Genomic DNA, 23,601 nt, shown 5'->3' with positions numbered 1-23,601 from the left:
TTGTAAAAGTTCCTGAATGCATTCTTTTGCATCTTGAAGTTTCTTAGCTGATAGACGGTGTGCTTTTGCACGGACAGGGGGTCCTTCGGTAGCATGTAGCCTATGACATGTACTGTTAACTTTAATGGAGAACCTCACTGGGCCTACACGAGCAGAAGGCACTCCGGAGCAGGGAACAATGTAACACGCAGCACTGTGAAACTGAGAACTGGCTTGTAGAATAGGTGGTAAAGGTGGTGAAGATTCTCTGCCATCAGGTACGTGTCAGCAGCTGTAGGTGTGGAGTCTGGGCCAGTGGTTGTATGTGGTGTCAGCATGGCAAGACAGGCATAGTCTATATCGGTGGTGGGTGAGGTGGTGTGAGAGCGTGCGGGCTTGATGTGATCATGCGGGACATCATCGATTGTAGTGACTGTGTAGCTCATTGGTTTGACAGCTGGGGAACAAGCATAATCTGTTGATGTGAAGGGGGTGGATTATGCCCCGGGGGAGCCAGAAAACACTTCGCGTTGAACGTTGTCCGTAGAGAGCTAGAGGACAAATGTAAGGATGTAGAGGCTTGTCTCACTAGGGGTAAGATAGATACTGCCTACAGGAAAATTAAAGAGACCTTTGGAGATAAGAGAACCACTTGTATGAATATCAAGAGCTCAGATGGCAACCCAGTTCTAAGCAAAGAAGGGAAGGCAGAAAGGTGGAAGGAGTATATAGAGGGTCTATACAAGGGCGATGTACTTGAGGACAATATTATGGAAATGGAAGAGGATGTAGATGAAGATGAAATGGGAGATACGATACTGCGTGAAGAATTTGACAGAGCACTGAAAGACCTGAGTCGAAACAAGGCCCCCGGGGTAGACAACATTCCATTGGAACTACTGACGGCCTTGGGAGAGCCAGTCCTGACAAAACTCTACCATCTGGTGAGCAAGATGTATCAAACAGGCGAAATACCCTCAGACTTCAAGAAGAATATAATAATTCCAATCCCAAAGAAAGCAGGTGTTGACAGATGTGAGAATTACCGAACAATCAGTTTAATAAGTCACAGCTGCAAATTACTAACACGAATTCTTTACAGACGAATGGAAAAACTAGTAGAAGCCGACCTCGGGGAAGATCAGTTTGGATTACGTAGAAATACTGGAACACGTGAGGCAATACTGACCTTACGACTTATCTTAGAAGAAAGATTAAGGAAAGGCAAACGTACATTGCTAGCATTTGTAGACTTAGAGAAAGCTTTTGACAATGTTGACTGGAATACTCTCTTTCAAATTCTAAAGGTGGCAGGGGTAAAATACAGGGAGCGAAAGGCTATTTACAATTTGTACAGAAACCAGATGGCAGTTATAAGAGTCGAGGGACATGAAAGGGAAGCAGTGGTTGGGAAGGGAGTAAGACAGGGTTGTAGCCTCTCCCCGATGTTATTCAATCTGTATATTGAGCAAGCAGTAAAGGAAACAAAAGAAAAATTCGGAGTAGGTATTAAAATCCATGGAGAAGAAATAAAAACTTTGAGGTTCGCCGATGACATTGTAATTCTGTCAGAGACATCAAAGGACTTGGAAGAGCAGTTGAACGGAATGGATGGTGTCTTGAAGGGAGGATATAAGATGAACATCAACAAAAGCAAAACGAGGATAATGGAATGTAGTCGAATTAAGTCGGGTGATGTTGAGGGTATTAGATTAGGAAATGAGACACTTAAAGTAGTAAAGGAGTTTTGCTATTTGGGGAGCAAAATAACTGATGATGGTCGAAGTAGAGAGGATATAAAATGTAGACTGGCAATGGCAAGGAAAGCGTTTCTGAAGAAGAGAAATTTGTTAACATCGAGTATAGATTTAAGTGTCAGGAAGTCATTTCTGAAAGTATTTGTATGGAGAGTAGCCATGTATGGAAGTGAAACATGGACGGTAAATAGTTTGGACAAGAAGAGAATAGAAGCTTTCGAAATGTGGTGCTACAGAAGAATGCTGAAGATTAGATGGGTAGATCACATAACTAATGAGGAGGTATTGAATAGGATTGGGGAGAAGAGGAGTTTGTGGCACAACTTGACCAGAAGAAGGGATCGGTTGGTAGGACATGTTCTGAGGCATCAAGGGATCACCAATTTAGTACTGGAGGGCAGCGTGGAGGGTAAAAATCGTAGGGGGAGACCAAGAGATGAATACACTAAGCAGATTCAGAAGGATGTAGGTTGCAGTAGGTACTGGGAAATGAAGAAGCTTGCACAGGATAGAGTAGCATGGAGAGCTGCATCAAACCAGTCTCAGGACTGAAGACCACAACAACAACAACAACAGAGAGCAAGACCGAAACAGTGGCCAGCGTTGTAGTGGTGGTAGCCACTGAAAGTGCTGCAATAGTCGTTTGTGCACATGCCAGGTCAGTGGAAGTGTTGTAGATCAGTGCCTGCAGCAATGCGTTGGCCACACATAGGGGTGCAATGTCATTTTGTTGGTTGAGTAGCTTGCACAGTGAATCCACCAGGTACGAAGCGAGGGGTGTGAGTTCAGCTAACTGGCACAAAGTGGCAGCTGTTGTTGCTCGAAAATGTGTGGGAGTTGCGACAAAGGAGCCCTCGTGTGTGTGTCAGAAGAGTGATGGAGCAGCGTTCCTGATGATAAATCTGGAGAGAGGCCATAGTGTTGTAGAAAATCAATGCCTATCACCGGCCATATTGAATGTCCATTCCAAGCAAAATTTCATTTTAAGTTTGAGGCGAAGGCGTGTGGAGCTGTAGACAGTGACCGACGAATTGTTTGCTGCTCACAGTGTCATGGTGGAAGGCGTTGGTGGCGAAGTTGACAATGCTGGAGATATGTCACTGGTATCTGTGCCGGTGTTGACCAGAAAGAACGTATCTCTGGTGAGGTCACGTACGTGACTCAGCGTTGTGGTGAGTTGTTGACGTCCGATGATTTTATAGGTGTCATCTGCTTGCCGTAGGCAAATCTCTAATGGATCGATGGCGTGTGATAAAAGTTGCAGCTGGAGAGCTTCTGGTATTTTCACTATCCATAGCGACACAAAGTGGCATTGGACACGAAAGAGGGATCGATCCATGCTCTGATCTTTCACCACAACTGTGATGGTGTGAGCTCACAGAGTGATATGTTGTGCACTATGTGATTAATTGCTTCTTGCAGACTTCTTGACAAGCACTCAAGAATAATAGACTTGGCATATTCATAGTGGTCCCTCGATGGTGCCACGAAGATGAGATCAGACATCAAATCCATGTGCTTGTACAGAGCTGCAAACAAAGATACAGACCACGCTTCATCGGATAAGACTCGGTGAATGTTGAGAATGATGTCCACAAGGGCAAACCGTGTCTTCGGCCATCCTTGTTAAGTGGAGGCAGTTGTGGTAGATGTCCTGAAGGAACAGGCAGGACCAGAACTGTGAACACAGACAATGTTGGGCGGCTTGACTTTACACTGTTCTTGATGTTTGTACATATAACCAGATGCAGCAGACATGGTTGCAGGGGTGACCAGTGTGGTAGAAACAGCCATGGCCACCAAAAGATTCGATATGTGTGACACGCTACACTGCAGAGGTTTGTTTATTAGTTGTGGTGCACTGGGACGGATGGGGCAGTGGCAAAAGTCACATTGTTCATTAATAAATGGTCACTGTTCAAGCACTGTTGCTGTTGCACTGAACCAAACACTTGTGGTTTATCGCCTAACAGGCAATATGGCACCACGGCACAGAGCCGATGACATCATCTGTATGTTACAATTAGAAAGGGTAACAAATGGATTTTGTGACACAGCGGTATTATCACATGCACAGAAACCTGTTGACACAGCAGCGTAATGCATAAATTGTCCTGGAAAATGTTCACAGGGCATAGAAGAATGTGCAGTGATGTTCATTGTCCGTGTACTTTGTTGAGCAAGTTGTGATGATCCCGATGAAATTTGGTCACAGTTTTCTATTTTCACACAATTCGAAGCACAATGGTGGCAAATTCAAGCAGAAGATGTATGTGTAGGCTTAGAATCGGAGGATGGAGTCATTTGCTGCATCATAACAGTCGTTGTTATTGTAGGCCACTTTGTCCTGTGGTATTTTGATCACAGAAATTGTCCAAATTGCTAGATTCACAGAAAAAGTGTAACATGGGCTCACCAGCGTGGCAAGTAATGATATTATGGCAAAATAACAACATTGAACACCACTTTATCATAATGATATACTTTATTCACTTCGTGATCACAAAATGTAACAACACAGAACAAAACTAGACATCAAGATCATCATGAAGAGAGGTCACACGGATCGATGTTTCGAACCACCACAAAAGAAAATTCTTTTCATACAAATATTCAAAATTTTATTCAGTGACTTTTTTTGTAACATTTGTCTGCGACAGTGACAAGAGAACATACTGATCTACAAAAACAAACTGCGAACGAGTACTCTTCTCATTAACAGGCATTGTCATGGGCTGAAACCATTTTGTCTGCTAGGACTGTGACTGTTGTATCCTAGCCAGTACTGCCACCCGAGCCCGCTGCCAAAAGGTTGGCAGTATCAAAGTCCGGACGCCGTCCGCATAAGCAGCGCCAGCGAGACAGCAAATGGCCGCAAGTCTGCGCGCACCACCGCTGGCTTCTGGTTTCTTAAGCGCTGGAGTCGCGAGCGCTAGGACAGTTCTGTATTCGCCGCTCAGTTGTATACTCGCCACCGAATTGTGTACTTGCTAGTCAGTTGTGTGTTCATCGCAGCAGAGTTGTTGTTTGTCGTCAGCCGACGCTGACCTAGCCGCTCTGACTCGAACTAGACAGATCTCTGCAGACACGGAGTTCACTACTGTGTTTCTGTATCTTCGTTAATAAAGATAAGTACCGACTTTTATTTAATCAGAGTGTTTGGGTTTTCATCTTTCTGTTCACTGTTCCAGCGGACCGGTCGGCCCGCTATTAAAAGTGTGGCGGTGACTATAAAATGAAGAATCTGCCTCCCATAATCCTTCACACCTTCCCAAAGCAGTGTTCTGCTACTGAACCAGTCTACTAAAAACATCTAGGTCCTTAAGCCACATATATGGGGGCAGCTGCTCCCCCCCCCCCCCCCACACACACACACACACACTTGGAAAAAGAAAATTTCACAAACTGAACGCACATCCTTCCCAGCAAACAGATAGACCTATCAATCTGATATCAGTTTCAAGAGAGCAACATGTAATGGCTATTGACAAATAGCAAGTATACCCAGAGATGGGAGACATATTCAACACTAAAAGGAATTCCTTCCCCCTTACCATCTCAGGTCCCAGCTACTCTCATTATTGTTTTTATGATCTAGGTGCATTGGCAAGTCCTGTTCCATTTCCATCGCAAGCAGATATTACTCTATCAGAGGCAAGACCTCCTGTAAAAGCAGTCATGTAATCCATCTGCTCTTTTGCACCTCCTGCACAGCCTTTTCTGTTGACAAGGCTACCAACCATTATGCACCTGAATGGTCACGGCCAAACATACACAACTGTAAAGTAGGCCAAACAATACCACAGCATACTGCTGAGCACTCTATGCTCAGCTTCAGCACTGGTCTTTTGCAACCTGTGCTTGCATCTGGAGCCTCCTGTACCCAGCTTCAATTAATTAAATAGATGAGAATTGTCTGTACAACACTTCATTCAATTCTGTACTGCCCCTAACCTCTATCTCCACTAGCCGTTCTCCTCTGCCTCTGTTGCCTTGCCTTTTCTCACCCTCCTTTCTTCGCCCTTCCAATCAATTCCAAAAATTTCACTTTACTTAAATTCAGTTTATTAATCTACACCTACGCTGTTGTCTTCCCCCTTATGTTATTCTGACCCACTTCCCCTTAACCAACACATCCAGTTTCATCGTATACTATATATGACCTCCCCTTTCCTGTAACAGCATGAGCTCACTGATGCCATATTCTTGTTCTCTGCTCTGGCTACCCATCTGCCCTCCAATTTCTTCCTTTAATTGTTTGTTTGAACTGAAGCTAATATAAAAGTTCCAAATCTCATTTATGTGCCTGTCTATCACTCAGTGTCTTATTTTTGCTTGTCTTTACTCTCTGCATTGTTAACAGAAATACAGTATTTATATATAATCTGCAGCAGAAGTTGAAACATCCTGAAATGCTGGCACAAAACATTGTTTCTACTGTGACAACATGTTCCAGAGTGAACCACACTTTTTAGCAGTTTTAGTATGGGAAATACTTCATATCATGCACTGTACAGTCTAGAATCATGTGACAGGCATTTATGACAAATATGTCAAAAATGGATGTCTTTAAGTTCCAACATTAGCTGAAACATTTACACAAGTAACAGCTTGATTGACAGTCTTGTGAAAAGTCATAATAATGGTCTGTTATCTTAAAAATTACCCTCCGTTAATTAACATGTTTCGTGTTGACCTATTATCCTTAGCTCTTCAAGAAAACTCATATACATTATAGACTGCATGCTTCATTGTAAAATTGTAATAATTGTTTGCAGGTCAAATTTGCTCACATGAAGTACAGTTTTACTCTGTGGAAATATTGGATGAGTAGAGAACCTACCAACTTTGCAGCAGATCTGGCAAACAGAAAGGTAACTACACCAATAAATAAACAAACTGTGAAATTTTAAAAAAGCCGGGAAGCACTTTTTTCACTGCTAACATTAGGAACTTAAAAGGATGAACACGCAAATTCTTCTCTAATTGTTCGAGTTACCATATTTATGTGATTGATTCTCCATATTTCTGACATGACTAAATGGATTTAAAATTAATAAGATGCTATTTAAACGTTACAATTTTATGTGCAACCTTTTTGCTGACTCACAAGTTTGGCATATTACATTGTAATTTGATCTGATGTTTTTCTTTGTTGCAAGTGGAACTCATTGGAGTCCACAATTGTTAATATACATTTTACTAATTGGCACAACACACCAATCCCTTTTCTAACCTTCATAGTTCACGCCAAAAGTTTAAAAAAACATTGATCTGAATTAATTGCATTCGTATTGTGTAACATGTAAACTCTTTTGTGTACTATAGTAGTAGTAAACAGGATTCATATTTACTGTAACTAAGTTTTGCTGATCATTCATATGACATTTTCTTTCCCCCAGTAACACAAAAGAATATGTTATAAGTAAAGCGCTCTGCATCAGTCAGTCTCCAGTACATGTTGATTAAATGTTATTTTCTTGTAGAATTTTCGGGTGTCTGCACGGGTCATGTAATAAGTTCTCCATGATATTTTGGCAACCAGTCTTGTTGCCAACTTCAGGTGGTTCCTGATGACTGCTGTTCCGCTCAGGTCAGCGTCATGTATGCATTGGCTCTTAACTCCTTCACCATTCTGGTTTTGTCACTGTCCTTGCAGCGACCTTGGTGTTAGTTTATGGTGGTGGGAATAACAATGCCCTGCTTCAAACCGTGATCTCCAGTGTTGATGCTATGTTGTCAGGTGCAGACCTTGCCATACAGGAACTCATTTCTTTTTCTAGGCTCAGTCCAGTGTTCTACACCAGAGTCCATTGTAGGCGATATCTTTGTTAATTAGACCATCTTGTATTCTTAATTTCAAATTTCAGTAGCTGTGTTAATCTCACAATACCAGAAGGAGCGAGATAGCCTAAGTATCTTAGTTTTGTTGTAGGTTGTAAAATGGCCTGTTTTTATACTGAGATTGATTTGGTGGCCTGGTGTAACTAAGTGTGGAGCCTGTGTTCACAGTACTTCTCTTCTACCATATTTACAGTTTCCCCAATCTCTATTAAATCTCTAGCCAATGCAAAAAGTCACACACTGGGAAAATTGTGTGCACAGTAGAAGAGAGATGCTGAGAACATAGATCCCACAGTTGATTACGCCAGACCAACAAATCAGTTGTAGCCAGCCACAGTATAAAAACTGGCCGTACTATAGATTACAACAAAACCAAAATACTTAGAGAATCTTCCTCCTTCTGGGAGTGTGTGATTAAAGAGGCCACTGAAAATGTATCGCTGCAGTGAGCCAAGAAATGACAAAGCATTCCCATACAGTGAGATCTGCACCCAGTGACAGTAGGATGGAGTCTGGAGCAGAAGGGAGGGCGTGCCGACACAATTCACATCCCACTAGTGCCACTCCCTACTGCAGCAACTGCACAGCCAGGGACAGCACAGTGATGGAGGGGGTAACTGCCAATGTTTACAGGATGCCAATCTAAGCAGGGCAGTAGTTATCAGGAACCACCTGAAGGTGGCAACAAGCCTGTCTGCCAAAATATTGTGGAGAACTTATGTGGCCCAGGCAGACACCCGAGAATTCTACAAGTTAGAAAGATGCTGGAAAAACATCAGGTCACAATAGTTCTTTTGTTTCATATACCAGTAGTCATGAGTATTTTTGTTTGTTATGCAATATTACTGGTTAATTAATTTCCTTTACTACCAGGGTTCATTATCACCATGGATTGAACTACCAAAGAAGTTATGTGGCTGTAGTCAGTTTACATTGGCTGCAATAATTGGGCTTGTGAACAGTCGGTTGCCTCCTGTAAATAAGAAATGGGCTGAAACAGTTACTGCAGAACTGAAAGAGGAAGTGTGTGTAAGTATTTGTTATGATTTATTTTATTTTTGTTGATTGATATAGGTGGAATAATAGTATCATCATAGCAAATTAAATTATATAGCAATATTTAAGGCTTTTTTGGCTCATTAATACTAAATGATATAATGTAAAGTTACAGGTGCAACAGAAATAATTTAAGACACATAAACATGATTAGAAACTTTGTTACACTTTTAGAGGATGTCTTTCACCTCACCTGACTATTATAGAACATGTGCTTGGCAGATACATTGTACCAACACAGCAGCTCAACTTCTTCTTCTTCTTCTCTTTTTTTTAAGTGGACAACGAGGGAAAGGCTGTAGAGATAGGGAGTAGTGGTTGGAGGGAAACATGGCTGCTGGCTGGAAGGGTGAGGCAGCAAGCAGCTGTGTTGGGAGTGTTACACAGGTAAGCTTGCGTTGACACAGGCAGAAGGAGTTTCCTGTTGCAGAGAGTCGTGTGGATTGGTTGTGGGAGTGGGAAGTAGAACAGAGGAAGAGGGGAACTGTGGTAAGGATTATGTGTGTGTGTAGAACGAGTGAGTTTGGGGCCATGAGAATGTGTGGAACTGCGTGCAGGGCAAGGGCTAGTGGAGACTGAGGCTAGGAGTATTGCGGAATTGAAAGACCTACTTAAGGACAAGTCCCAGCTACATAATTCAGAGAATTGATATTAGGGAGACAAATGGCAAGGGTTGTAAAGCACCAATTGAAGTCGAGGATGTTGTGTTTAATAGTGTTTTGCCACTGTTAGTCATCTCTGCTGCTCTTGGTCACAGTTTGGCAGTGGACTTTCATTCTGGTCAACAGCTGGTTGGTAGTGGTGCCCTTATAAAAGGCAGTACAAAAGTTACAGCAGAGATAGTGTGTGGCATTAAATGCTTTCACAGATTACCCTTTCTCTGGTAGGATAGGATACAACATGCCTATGATGGAAATGGAGAAGTATATAGTATGTGCTGTGCAAAGGACAGGTCTTTCACTTGGGTCTTTCACATTGGTATGACCCATGTCACCGTCTCCTTCACAATCCACTGCTTCCTAATTCTGTGCTACATGCTTCTCCCCCTCCCTGTATCTAACCAGTGCAACATTCCTGTCCCATCTATTGCATCCACTTGCAGCCTATCCCTCCTATTCATCCTGCCCTCCATACCCCTCTCTGCGTATTCCACTTAGCCCAGTTACTTGACGCAAGCACTCACCCCTGTTGATCTGCAGTGGTGATAACTGTTCTTGCGAGCTCTGAAGGAAGATATCATCTGAAAGGTTCTTAACATTTTCAGTCTTGTATATGTACCTGTCAAAGCCAACGGTCTTGCTGCAATGGTAACACCGGTTGTCATCAGATCACCGAAATTAAGCACTTTTGGGCTTGGCTAGGTCACCATCCATTTCTGTTGAACGTCGTTGGCAAGTGGGGTGCACTCAACCCTTGTGACCTCAAGTGAGGAGCTACTTTATTGAGAAGTTGAGAGTCTGGTGTGTTAACCACATGCCCCACCATATCCACATCTAATGACGTGTATCGGCAGAGGTTGACATGGCAGTTGGTCGGTACAGTTGCGCCTTACAAGGCCTCTTCAGACAGAGTTTAGTTTAGTTATATGTACCTGTCAACTATGCATGTCTTAACAACATGGTTAATTATTACCGTTACTCCTTCCATTATTTTTGTAAAATAAAATTTTAATTGTAATTGAACCCCTTCTTGCCCAGTACTTGAAAAAATCTACATCTGTATTTGTACTCCACAAGGCACCTTCCGGCACGTGATGGGGAGGACACTTGTAGTACAGCAATCTTTTCTCACCTTCCCCATCCATTCGGAAGTGATGGCTGGAAAGAATCATTGTCAGTATGATCTCTAATTTCTCAGGTTTTCTCTTTGTGCTCATTTTGAGAGATGCATATGGGAGGAAATATTTTCAATTCTTTCCAGAATTTGCTCTCTCAGAATTTCAATTCTAAGCCTCTCCATGATGCACAATGTCTTTCTTGTAACATCTGCCACAGGAGTCTGCTGAGAATTTCTGTGATGTTCTTACCATAACTAAATGATTCCCTGGCATGCCACTCTTCCTTTTATCTTGCCTCTCTTGTATTAATCCAGCCTGGTAAAGTCCCATACTGATTAGCAGTACTCAAAGAATTGATTGAACAAATGTTTTGTAAGCCATTTCTTTCATGGATGAATTAAATTTCCTTAAAATTCAAAATTCATCCAATGAACTCACCCAACCATCTGAGTTTCCCACAGGTTTTTTTATGTAGTCATTCCAGTTTAGGTCACTCAGGATGGTTATCCCAAGGTATTTTACGGCAGTTACTGTTTCCAGTGACTTGGCCCAGTACTATAACTGTACAGTAGTGGATCTCTTCACCTTTATACATGCAGCAGGTTACATTTACTGACATTCCAGATCAACAGCCAATCCCTGCACCAGTCATCGGTCGTCTGCAGGTCTTCCTGCCATTCTCTACAGTGTTCTGGTGTTTCTACGTTCTTGTACATAACACCATCATCCGCAAACATCTTCATGGAGCTTCTGATGTTATCCACTAGATCATTTTTGTAAATCTTAAACAGTAACAGTTCTGGTACAGGTCTTAGGGTACTCCTGAAATTACCTTTACATCTGTCAATTTTGTTCCATTGAGACTGACTTGTTGATTTCTGTCTGCAAGGTACTTTCCAATAAGAGACCAATTTGTTGATACAGTCACTGGAGCCACAACCTCACCTCTGCTCTGTCAGATACAAAGGGGTTAGCACAACAGTTTCCTACAGTACAGCCCAACATTGCACGTTACTGATGTTGATATAATCATCTCCGTACACAGTCTTAATTCTTCTATGGATTTCAATTGAAGGCACGTCTTCTGCAATTATTAACTCAATTACAGCACGCTATTTCGATTGCACCAATACAGTTACTTTACACATCGCCATGTCACAGGCTGCAATTCAGAACTCTCTCAATGGTAGAGATTGCAGCTAGAGTCATTGAAGCAGGAAAATCGACCAATTAATATGCATGACACATAATATCTCAACCAATATTGAGAACAGAATAAAAAATTTGGAGGCTTTGCTTTTCAGCATGCCCTCATGAGACCAAAACTTTTTAGGGCTTTTAGTCAGATCAGTTGGCAGATTCAGTACTAGGAATCGTCCAGAAGAAAAAAATTGCATAGTTCAATCACTCAAAAAATTTAATATGAAATTAACTTTTGGTTTTTCTGCTGTTTCTTCTCGATGCATCTCTCTCTGTTATGTTCTTTTCATTTTTAGATAATAAATTATCCATACAGCTACACATAAAAGTCTTGAAGAACCAGGAAATCATCATTCAGTGATCTGTCACACCATAAAGTTATTTGTCTTTAATCCACAAAGTAAGGCTTGTTATGAGTCTACTAAGCACATCTTCTCAGCACTGTAGACAGTAGCCAATGGGAAGATAGTATGCAGAAGCCAATAAACAGTTGTTAACTAGGTACATCTGTTTGTTGCTAACATGTGAATTACTCACATTTTGTGTATGTCGAAATATTGTAAATGATGGTTATGCTAATGAAGTTATGCAAATTACTTGCATTGTGTAGACAGCACTTTCTTCATTTTGTGCTGTTGCTCCTTACTTCTTTTACTCATATATACAGCACTTTGTACTACCTATGCTGAAATACACTCCTGGAAATGGAAAAAAGAACACATTGACACCGGTGTGTCAGACCCACCATACTTGCTCCGGACACTGCGAGAGGGCTGTACAAGCAATGATCACATGCACGGCACAGCGGACACACCAGGAACCACGGTGTTGGCCGTCGAATGGCGCTAGCTGCGCAGCATTTGTGCACCGCCGCCGTCAGCGTCAGCCAGTTTGCCGTGGCATACGGAGCTCCATCGCAGTCTTTAACACTGGTAGCATGCCACGACAGCGTGGACGTGAACCGTATGTGCAGTTGACGGACTTTGAGCGAGGGCGTATAGTGGGCATGCGGGAGGCCGGGTGGACGTACCGCCGAATTGCTCAACACGTGGGGCATGAGGTCTCCACAGTACATCGATGTTGTCGCCAGTGGTCGGCGGAAGGTGCACGTGCCCGTCGACCTGGGACCGGACCGCAATGACGCACGGATGCACGCCAAGACCGTAGGATCCTACGCAGTGCCGTAGGGGACCGCACCGCCACTTCCCAACAAATTAGGGACACTGTTGCTCCTGGGGTATCGGCGAGGACCATTCGCAACCGTCTCCATGAAGCTGGGCTACGGTCCCGCACACCGTTAGGCCATCTTCCGCTCAGGCCCCAACATCGTGCAGCCCGCCTCCAGTGGTGTCGCGACAGGCGTGAATGGAGGGACGAATGGAGACGTGTCGTCTTCAGCGATGAGAGTCGCTTCTGCCTTGGTGCCAATGATGGTCGTATGCGTGTTTGGCGCCGTGCAGGTGAGCGCCACAATCAGGACTGCATACGACCGAGGCACACAGGGCCAACACCCGGCATCATGGTGTGGGGAGCGATCTCCTACACTGGCCGTACACCACTGGTGATCGTCGAGGGGACACTGAATAGTGCACGGTACATCCAAACCGTCATCGAACCCATCGTTCTACCATTCCTAGACCGGCAAGGGAACTTGCTGTTCCAACAGGACAATGCACGTCCGCATGTATCCCGTGCCACCCAACGTGCTCTAGAAGGTGTAAGTCAACTACCCTGGCCAGCAAGATCTCCGGATCTGTCCCCCATTGAGCATGTTTGGGACTGGATGAAGCGTCGTCTCACACGGTCTGCACGTCCAGCACAAACGCTGGTCCAACTGAGGCGCGAGGTGGAAATGGCATGGCAAGCCGTTCCACAGGACTACATCCAGCATCTCTACGATCGTCTCCATGGGAGAATAGCAGCCTGCATTGCTGCGAAAGGTGGATATACACTGTACTAGTGCCGACATTGTGCATGCTCTGTTGCCTGTGTCTATGTGCCTGTGGTTCTGTCAGTGTGATCATGTGATGTATCTGACCCCAGGAATGTGTCAATAAAGTTTCCCCTTCCTGGGACAATGAATTCACGGTGTTCTTATTTCAATTTCCAGGAGTGTAATATTAATGAGAAAGGCAGAATCTATGGTGTGGTGACTGATGCAACTCGACATCTAGGTTTGCTTGGAATGTGATAGTTTGGTGAAGCCATTGAATGTGAATATTTGATCTAGCTTGTAGTGACAGACATCTGTGTGTGTGTGTGTGTGTGTGTGTGTAACAGAAATGCCAAGATGTGACAAAAGCAGAAAATTAAGACTATGTGTTAAATTATGTAGTACATGTTTATATGTATTTGCCCCAGAAAATTGTGTGTTTCTCTCTGAAAATTCAGTTCGTATGCACTTTAGCATCTAGCCTGTTAAGAATGTTGTTACAGTACATACTTAATATTTTCCCAAAACAAAAACATCATTACATCATTGGCCATACAAATCAATTGTTGTCCCATTTTAATTTCCCGTGACCATTTGCGATAGTTGTTCTCCAATTGTAACTTCCCGTGACCACTTGTGACAGGTGTTACCAACATACATTTTGAGGTAAGAACATGGACAACATGCCATAAGGTTTTAGTTAGCTAGTGATTCATTACACAACCACATTAAAGTGTATAACAAACAGCATGACAATTATTGAACTATAAGAAATAAAATTGTCATAACTTCTGAATGGTTTGCGTTAGGACATTCAAACTGCACGGTTGGCCATGGGGCATGATTGGAATTAATACGGTTTGGTCTAGCGATGTAGCCCACTTTCATTTGGACGAGTTCATCAATAAGCAAAACTGGCGCATCTTGGAGACTGAGAATCTGCATTCCGTGATCAAGAAGTCTCCTCACCCTCAGTGGGTGACTGTGTGGTGTGCAATGTCCAGTCACAGAATAATTGGTGCAATGTTCCTTGATGGCACGGTGACTGCCAAATGGTATGTGAAGGTTTTAGAAGATGTTTTCATCCCCATTATCCAAAGTGACCCTGATTTTGACAAGATGTGGTTCATGCAAAATGGTGCTTGACCCCATTGAAGCAGGAGAGTGTTTGATGTCATGGAGGAGTACTTTGGTGACCACATTCTGGCACTGGGGGAACCCAGAGACCACTGGCATGGGCCTTGATTGGCTGCCATATTATCCGGATCTGGACGCAGGCAAATCCGTTTTGTGGGGCTACATTAAAGACAAGGTGTACAGCAAAAACCCCAAAACCATTGCTGGTCTGAAAAAAGCCATTCAGGAGGTCATCAACAGCATTGATGTTCTGACACTTTAGAGGGCCATGCAGAATTTAGCTATTTGTTTGTGCCACATCATCGCGAATGATGGCAGGCATATCGGACGTGTCATAACCTAAATCCAGATATCCGTAGTGACGTTTACATGTTGAGCAAAGGGTGTGCACATCATAGTTTGTAACCAATTTATGTTTCTTTTTTTAAAAAAAAAATGGCTGATGAGGATTTAAGATAATTGTAATGGAAATCTGATGAATCCTTAGTCTTCAGTTCACCGTAAGATGAATATTACATTTTAATTGAAATATAAAATGGCCACTCTGTGTTCATTTTATTATATAAAATTATCAGTATCAAAGAATTATAATGTGAAGTGACCTTTCCAACTGTTTCATGAAAAATCAGTTATCAATAAAAATAATTAAGAAATTAAAGCCAAGCATTTTGAGCTTAGTCAGAACAAAGAGAAGGAAATAAGTATTCATAAAGGTAGATTTATGTAATGTTTTAAAATCATTATTGTCATTGGTAATGATTTTACCTCCTCCTTGTAATGTATTTACAGGAAAAAAGTTATGTGATGCATAATGACGCTGCACTGCAATTGTGTTAACATACAAATCTTAAAACAGTGAAAACAGTGTGTCCTTTAAGTAATGGAGAATTTGTAAAAGAATGCTTTGTGAATGCCACAACGATTTTAAATCCAACAAAAATATGATGCTTTTTTGTGTTCAACTTTGTGCATGCACATAAATTTCCAACAGCATACTATGCATGCACATTTGTGCTTGCGTAATTTCCTGGAAATGAAGCCTGTGTGTAAAGCGGATTACATGTTTTAGCAGATGATGGGCAATTGGGGTCCTTTTGTGTTTGATTGTGTAGTGTGTTGAGGTTATGCTGTGAAGCAATTTATGTGCAGTAATATCTGTTGACTCGAAAGGAAGCACACTTCAGTTTATAGATGAAAAATGTCGTATGAAATGCGGCTTCTGAAGATTATTTGTAAAAAATTTAGTATGTATTGCCCTGAGTGTCAAAAAGAAACAGTGTCTCTGATCAATATTGCCTCTGTTGTCTAGAATCTTTTTTACCTACATTCGATTTTGTGCTTTCTTTTTCTGTCACCTTTTCATCACACTACATGCAACACAAGCTTCCAAGCAAAGAAGAGGATTCATAGTGGACAGTTTGCAGAATGAAGCAACATGTAGACATGAGAATGCTCAAGTGTACATGCATTCTTTCCACAAATGTTTGTGCCTGCTCTTTCATTTCCTGTTGCTGAAATGGCAAATTATTTTTCTATTTGGGCTTGGACAAAAGCAGTGATATAACTGAGGTTGTTCACCTCATTGTGTTTGTGAGAGTTGTTGATGCTGATTTCAACATAATGAAGCATGTCCTTGATAGGATCCAGTGTAGACGCAGCTGCATCCTATTTTGATATCTAGCAGAAAATACCAGCAACACACCGAGCGAGGTGGCGCAGTGGTAAGACACTGGACTCGCATTCGGGAGGACGACGGTTCAATCCCGTGTCCGGCCATCCTGATTTAGGTTTTCCGTGATTTCCCTAAATCACTCCAGGCAAATGCCGGGATGGTTCCTCTGAAAGGGCACGGCCGACTTCCTTCCCCATCCTTCCCTAATCCGATGAGACCGATGACCACGCTGTCTGGTCTCCTTCCCCAAAACCAACCAACCAACCAGCAACACATTATGTTCTAGATCTCATTAGAACATAGATCTAGATCTCATTAACTCTAATGACCTCGTTGTTGACGGGATGTTAAACACTAAACGATCTCATTAATCTGTTGCCAAATGTACAAAAATAAATAGTGTCATGGGCATAGTTGTAAATACACGTATATCATATGATTTGTGGTATTGTAAGTTTGACTTTCCTGACAGAACTCGACTGTGAAATAGGCAATTTGTCTTATTTTTATGAAGTACACTAGTAGAGTAGAGGTGGTGTTTTCAAGCATCTGAATGCCTTGAACAAAACTTTGCAGGGCAAACATAAATTAATTACTAAAGTATGAAAAGGATAAACTGCTACTCACCACATAGAGGTTGCACTTAGTTGCAGACAGACTCAGTGAAAAAGACAGCTAAACACTTAAGCTTTCAGACAAAGAAGTCCTCCTCCTGAAACAGTTAACACGCATACATTCACTCAAGCACAGCTCATACACACATGGCGACTGTGTCCAGGTGCAGCCCAAGGGAGGCATAATGAAGTCTAGTGAGTTGAGTGGTTCTACCAGTGTCAGAAGCATTGGACAATGTTTATTGCACCTCCATCCCATAGGTTATAACTTACAATCTGCTCAATGCTTTAGCCTTTAATTGCGCCACCTATCCTAAAGAAAGCATCACCTTTGAGTATATCAAAGAGTCTGTGTCAGTACTTCTGCAATTTTGAATAATATACATTTTCAAGGTGATCGTAATCTCTCGAAGAACCAGTGAATACCTAATGCTGACTTCAAATACAAAGAAAATTGGAGGGATAAAGTTGAACTCAGTGAGAAGTTTTTACTATACAAATTACATATATGAATTATTAATGATATCTAGTACAGATTTGTGTTAATCAATAAATAAAATTAGTCAACAAAACATATTAAGCTGTAGCTTACTCTGAATCTGTATTTTCTACTTGTGGCAGCTAATGGTTGTGGTCTTCTTCTTTCTTCACATGAGAAAGTGTTTTTCTAAATAAGGAAACCTTCTTTTAGGAAGTTCTTGGTGAGAATGGTATCTTGCTGATTCCAAGCCAACCAACAACTGCTGGATATCATTACACAGCATTTTTGCGACCTTTCAACTTCATGTACTGTGGGATATTCAATGTTCTGAAACTTCCAGTGACACAGGTACCATTGGGACTAGGGAGAGATGGATTGCCAATTGGCATACAGGTTAGTTTTTAACTTATTTTCTCTCAGCTTTACTTTGTTAAGACTTGTTTGGTTTCAAAGTCTTTTTATGCCTGCATTGTATTGAATAAGTAAAAAAAAATAGAAAATTTTGCTCTAAAATATTCAACTTATGTTTGTTTGTATTTTATAAAGAAGGTTGCTGTGTTTTATCCCCATACATATTTAACTTCTTTCTGTTTTCAAAAGCAGTGTGAGAGCAAGTGCAGGAGAAGAAACAAGGGTGAAATAAAAGGGTGCATTCAAGACTCAGAAAATGTAAAACTCAAATTCAATTGGTTACATTTTTGTCTTCTTTGCACATCCAAAAAAGAGTTAGGAAATACCCATCTTTGAAGGTGGTGAAGAAATAGAGAAAAGTTATCATAAACCATAACAAGTGAAACAAAGAGCAATGCCTGGCACAAAAAAACTGAATCTTTATTATTCATACTGATAGATGTATGTTAGCTCTGCTGGCATGAGTATTTTATATGATTTTCATTACCCCTTCAATGTATGTCACAAAACTAGCAATTTTTGCTATTGTAGCCCTTTCCTCTTTTCTCTTATTCTAATGAATACACACATTTATTTAACAGAAGACACCACAACATTGTGAGTACAAGTAGACGGAATATATTCTCAGTGAATGAATTGTTTATCAGTCATCAGAATGTCAATACCTAAGAATATCACAGTACTGATGACTGCACTATGTGACCAAAAGTCTCTAACCCCACACTGAACACATGAGGTACGATACAAAACAGTGCCCCTGCAGACAAAATGTATTAACATTGCGTATGTCTTTCTGTGAGAGTTAATCAAGAGAGAGAATCAAATGTTTGTGAGGGGGGCTTGGTTGTGGAAGCCCACAGATTTGAGCATTCCACTGGAGAGATGTCGCAGTAGTTTGATGAGTTCAGGGTGACTATGAGTGGTGTTATTGTCAAGTCTAAACAATGGGCAAACATAAAATTCAGTCTTTCCCCAGGTAGTCTTAAAGAATTAACTGAGAAGGAAAACAGCAAAATACGAGGGGGGACCCAAAAGAAACCGGACTCCGAGGGCACTGCCACTCGTAGACGTAGTGCAGGGTTCTCACGCTAGATGGTGTTAGTAGAGACCTTCATGAAACAGCTGTGCAGACAGCGTTAGTGTAGAGCTGAACATGCAAGTGTGGTATTGTGTTTCTCTGACTGTTGGCGGGTTACCTCTGCGAAGTTGTTAGGGCAACTTTAAAAGAACAAAGAGTGTGTGTGAAATTTTGTTTCCTGCTTTAAAAAACTGCAACGGAGACACACCAAATGCTTCAGGAAGCTTTCCAGGAGGACGCTATGAGCCACACACAGGTTTTCGAGTGGTTTGGGCGCTTTAAACGTGGTGAGATGTGTGTTGAAGACCAAGCTCGTTCTGGACGCCCTTCAACATCGCGAAATGTGGAGAAAATTGAAAAGGTCCGCCAAAAGAGCAACGAGGATCGTCGCCAAATGATCGACCAAATTTCAGCAGAGACAGGAATCAGTTGGAGCTCGTGCCAGAGGATTTTGAGTGAGGATTTGCACATGAGACGTGTTGCTGCTAAATTTGTTCCACACCTTCTCACACAGAAGCAAAAAACCATCAGCGTGAATGTGTGTCAGGACTTGGAAACAGAGATTGCATGTCATCCAAACTTCTTGAACAAAGTCATTACAGGGGATGAGAGTCGGTGTTACGGGTATGACCCAGAAACCAAGCAAGCATCAAGCCAGTGGAGGACTCCCAGCTCTCCCAGACCAAAAAAAGCAAGGCAAGTGAGGTCAAATGTGAAGACAATGATCATTGTCTTTTTTGATGTTCGTGGAATTGTGCATCGGGAATTCGTAACCCCTGGCCAGACTGTTAACCAGCACTTTTACTTGGATGTTTTAAGGCGTCTGCGAGAGGATGTGAGGAGGAAACGCCTGGAAATTTGGCGATCAGGTGACTGGTTTCTGCATCACGACAACACTCCAGCACACATGGCCTTGCGAGTGACCCACTATTTGGCATCTCAGAGGTGGTCTGTCATTCCCCATGCTCCATATTCACCGGACCTAGCTCCGTGCGACTTTTTCCTATTTCCACAAATGGAAAAAAATGCTAAAAGGGGAGTGTTATGACGATATGGAGGCGGTAAAAACAGCTTCGCAAAGGGCACTGGACAATATCAAACTTGAAGAGTTCCAAACATGCTTCCAACAGTGGGAAAAGAGACTTGACAAGTGCATCGCATGTAATGGAGAGTATTTTAAAGGTGACTGAAGTACTTTTGTAAAAAGGTTCATCAATTAATTTTTTATGACAACAATCCGGTTTCTTTTGGGTCCCCCCTCATAGTACTCTGGTTAACTTCATACTTTCATCTTGTCCTGTCACAATGGGCAAACATAAAATTCAATCTTTCCCCTGGTAGTCTTAAAGAATTAACTGAGAAGGAAAAATTTAAACAGCAAAATAGTACTCTGGTTAACTAAATACTTTCATCTTGTGCTGTCATTTTTTATAGCCCACGAACCATTTAAGGGTATGTATTTCCTATGGAAATTTACATTTGGGTGTACTAAGAAAAGTACATCATATACCCTAGTATAGCAATAGAAGAGAGAGAACAGAATAAGACTTACTGATGTGAATTATTAATAATAACAGGTCATATAAATGGATTATTTATCTCTAAATTGAGTTGCCATAAAATAGATTGTAATACTCCTTTCAAAATATTTATACCACGTCATGAAAATTCAGTCATTTCTTGAATAAGTATATTCGTTGATGTGTCCTATACATCTCTTAGTTGTATTCTCTAGTAACTGATGTACTATTCTTAATAGGTAGTGGCTGCACCATACAACGATCATCTGTGCCTTGCGGTTGCTGAGGAATTGGAAAAAGCATTTCATGGTTGGGTTCCCCCATTCCCAACCAAGCCATAAATGTGAGAAACACACCATAATCATGGTCAAGTTTCTTCTGTCAACTTATGAACGACTGTATTCATGTTGTATATTGGTATGCAGATTGTTAATTTAGTAATGTGATCAGTTGTGGAACAGGTATTACAAACTGCATTTTATGCGAGTTGGAGCTCATGTATCTTTATCGGTATTAATGGTAAGGTTTATTTAAATTTCCACATTGAAAAATGTTTACACATTATGGAAGAAGAAACTTAACAATCAATAAGAGACTGATTTTTATATCTGCTTCATTTTTTTTAATATGAATACATATGCAGTGGATAATAATGTAATCCATTACAAATTTATAAGCACAAAAATAACTTGATGTAAATGAAACTCTCCCTCTTATTGTGCTGTATTGGACGGGTTTTATGTCTTTGTCCTTCACATGGAAGTATTACAACAGAAACTTAATCACTGAGAATAAAATGAAGTGATATAAGAGGTTTTCAAAAAAAAAAAGTAGAGACAGTTGTTTCACTTTTTTTTTTTTTTTTTTTTTTACAATATATGAAAATTATTCTTACTATGTTCGATTATTGTATTAGAGTGATTCAAATATAAATGGTAATTATTTTTGTACATTTATTGATTAATTATTTACACAAGTGAAACCTTCACTTTTTCTTTAAATAACTTCCTGCATGCTCTACACACGTTTCCCAACAATTTAGAAGCTTCGACATTCCTTCATCATAAAAAGTTTGAGGATGCATCAACCAATTGTGCACACCTTCCTTGACTTCTTCATTATTTTTGAATTGTCCCATCTGGGTGGTTTTATTCATGGATGCAAGCAAAAAACGTCGGGGGGTGGGGAGGGGGTGGGGTGGGGGTGGGGGGCAAATCTGGACTGTAGGGTGTATGGTTGAGGGTTTCCTAGTGCATGACCACTAGTTTGTCCCTTCTCTAATTGGCAGTGTTAGGCTTACCATTGTCATGGAGAAAGATAACATCTCTGACGTGCATTCCACATCTTTTGTTTCAGTAGGGGCTTTCGCTGATGTTAACAACTGGCAGTAGTAAGCTACATTCACCATATCTCAACTGTGAAGAAAGTCAAGGAGTAACACTCCTCTGTAGTCAAACAACATGGTTGCAAGGACTTTTCTGGCTAAGGCACAGATGTTGGCCTTGACTGGGCAGGCTTCATCCTTTCTTTGCCGCTCCTTACTCACCATTTTGGATTCTAAAGTGTAATAATGGACCTATGTCTTACCATGTGTGATGAAGCACTTCAAAAAATCCTCTTCATCATGCCAGAATTGATTCAGAAGTCTCTCACAAATCTCCAAATTGACAGGTTTTTTGCTGTTCCTTTAATGACTTTAGAACCCATTGTGCTCTAATTTTTCTAAAGCAAATCTGTTCACTCGTAATGGTTTGAGCACTTCTGTTGCTGATTCCCGCTTCTGCTGTGATTTCTTCAGCAGTGCACGATCATTTTCAATAAGCTCCTTAACAGGACGAATGTTGTCATCTGTGATCCTTGACCTATGATGTCGAGCAGGAGCTTCATTTCCTACACTTTCTCAGCCACCCCTAAATGTTCGGGCACAAGTAAACACTTGGTTCTGTGACAGTTTTGTATCCCCAAACTGTGCCTTTAAACAAGTTAAAATCTCTGAGGGTTTAATCCTTTATTGGTTAAAAACTTAATGATAATGTGCGCAATAGACGAAGGAACGTCTTGTACACTCATGCCTGTACTGAAGCCAGAGTAGCATGCAGCAGCAAACGAAGCTGGTTGCCCTTTCCTAACACACTGACCTTCAACGCCCTACTCCACCATCCCACTTAGAACTGCTTGTGCAGTACTCTAGTGCAACTATGATGGTGAGTCAAATGGAAACCGTAAATATTTTTTTAAATATTATTTATTGTGCAGAAGTGGTACAAACCTGTATCACTTTTCAACATAATCTCCCCTACACTCAATGCAAGTCCTCCAGCACTTACAAAGTGCATAAATTCATTTAGAAAAAAAATTCTTTTGGTAGTCCGTGCAACCACTCATGCACCACATGGCATACCTCTTCATCAAAATGGAACTTCTTTCCTCCCATTGCGTCTTTGAGTGGTCCAAACATGGAAATCACTTGGGGCAAGGTCTGGTGAGTATGGTGGATGAGGAAGACACTCAAAATGCAGATCTGTGATTGTTGCAACTGTTGTACGGGCAGTGTGGGGCCTTGCATTGTCATGTTGCAAAAGGACACCTGCTGACAGCAATCCACATCTCTCTGATTTGATTGCAGGCCGCAGATGATTTTTTAGGAGATGTGTGTATGATGCATTGATGACTGTGGTCCCTCTAGGCATGTAATGCTCCAAGAGTGTCAGCATAATCTTCCCTGCTGATAGTTCTGTTCGAAACTTCTTTGGTTTTGGCGATGAGAAATGGTGCCATTCCTTGCTCGCTCTCTTCATTTCCGGTTGGTGGAAGTGAACACAGGTTTTGTCCCCAGTAATTATTCTTGCAAGGAAACCATCATGTTCTCATTCAAAGTGCCGAAGAAGTTCTTCACAAGCATCAACACGTCATTGTCTCATTTTAGGAGTCAGCTGCCGTGGCACCCATCGTGCAGACACTTTGTGCAACTGGAACACATCATGCACAATGTGGTGTGCTGACCCATGACTAATCTGTGAAAATGCTGCAATGTCATTCAGTGTCACTCAGCGGTTTTCCTTCACTATGGCTTCAACTGCTGCAATGTTCTGTGGAGTCAGAACTTGTGCCTGACCTGGACGAAGAGCATCTTCCACTGAAG

General features: G+C 41.6%; 1 protein-coding gene across 1 annotated transcript in view; it reads left to right on the top strand.

Annotated features, from left to right (window-relative positions):
- LOC126236462 (fatty-acid amide hydrolase 2) overlaps positions 1-21,275 on the top strand; it is an 88,778-nt gene extending 67,503 nt beyond the window's left edge. The window contains exons 8-11 of the mRNA XM_049945781.1: positions 6,515-6,610; positions 8,454-8,609; positions 17,661-17,843; positions 20,699-21,275. Of these exons, the coding sequence (XP_049801738.1) occupies positions 6,515-6,610; positions 8,454-8,609; positions 17,661-17,843; positions 20,699-20,800 (537 nt within the window). The 3' untranslated portion in view covers positions 20,801-21,275. The remainder of the gene's footprint in view (positions 1-6,514; positions 6,611-8,453; positions 8,610-17,660; positions 17,844-20,698) is intronic.
- Positions 21,276-23,601: the final 2,326 nt, after the last annotated feature.

The sequence above is a fragment of the Schistocerca nitens genome, chromosome 2 (assembly GCF_023898315.1).
Source record: "Schistocerca nitens isolate TAMUIC-IGC-003100 chromosome 2, iqSchNite1.1, whole genome shotgun sequence".
Classification (NCBI taxonomy): Eukaryota; Metazoa; Arthropoda; class Insecta; order Orthoptera; family Acrididae; genus Schistocerca; species Schistocerca nitens.
This window is presented reverse-complemented; position numbering and strand designations above follow the sequence as displayed.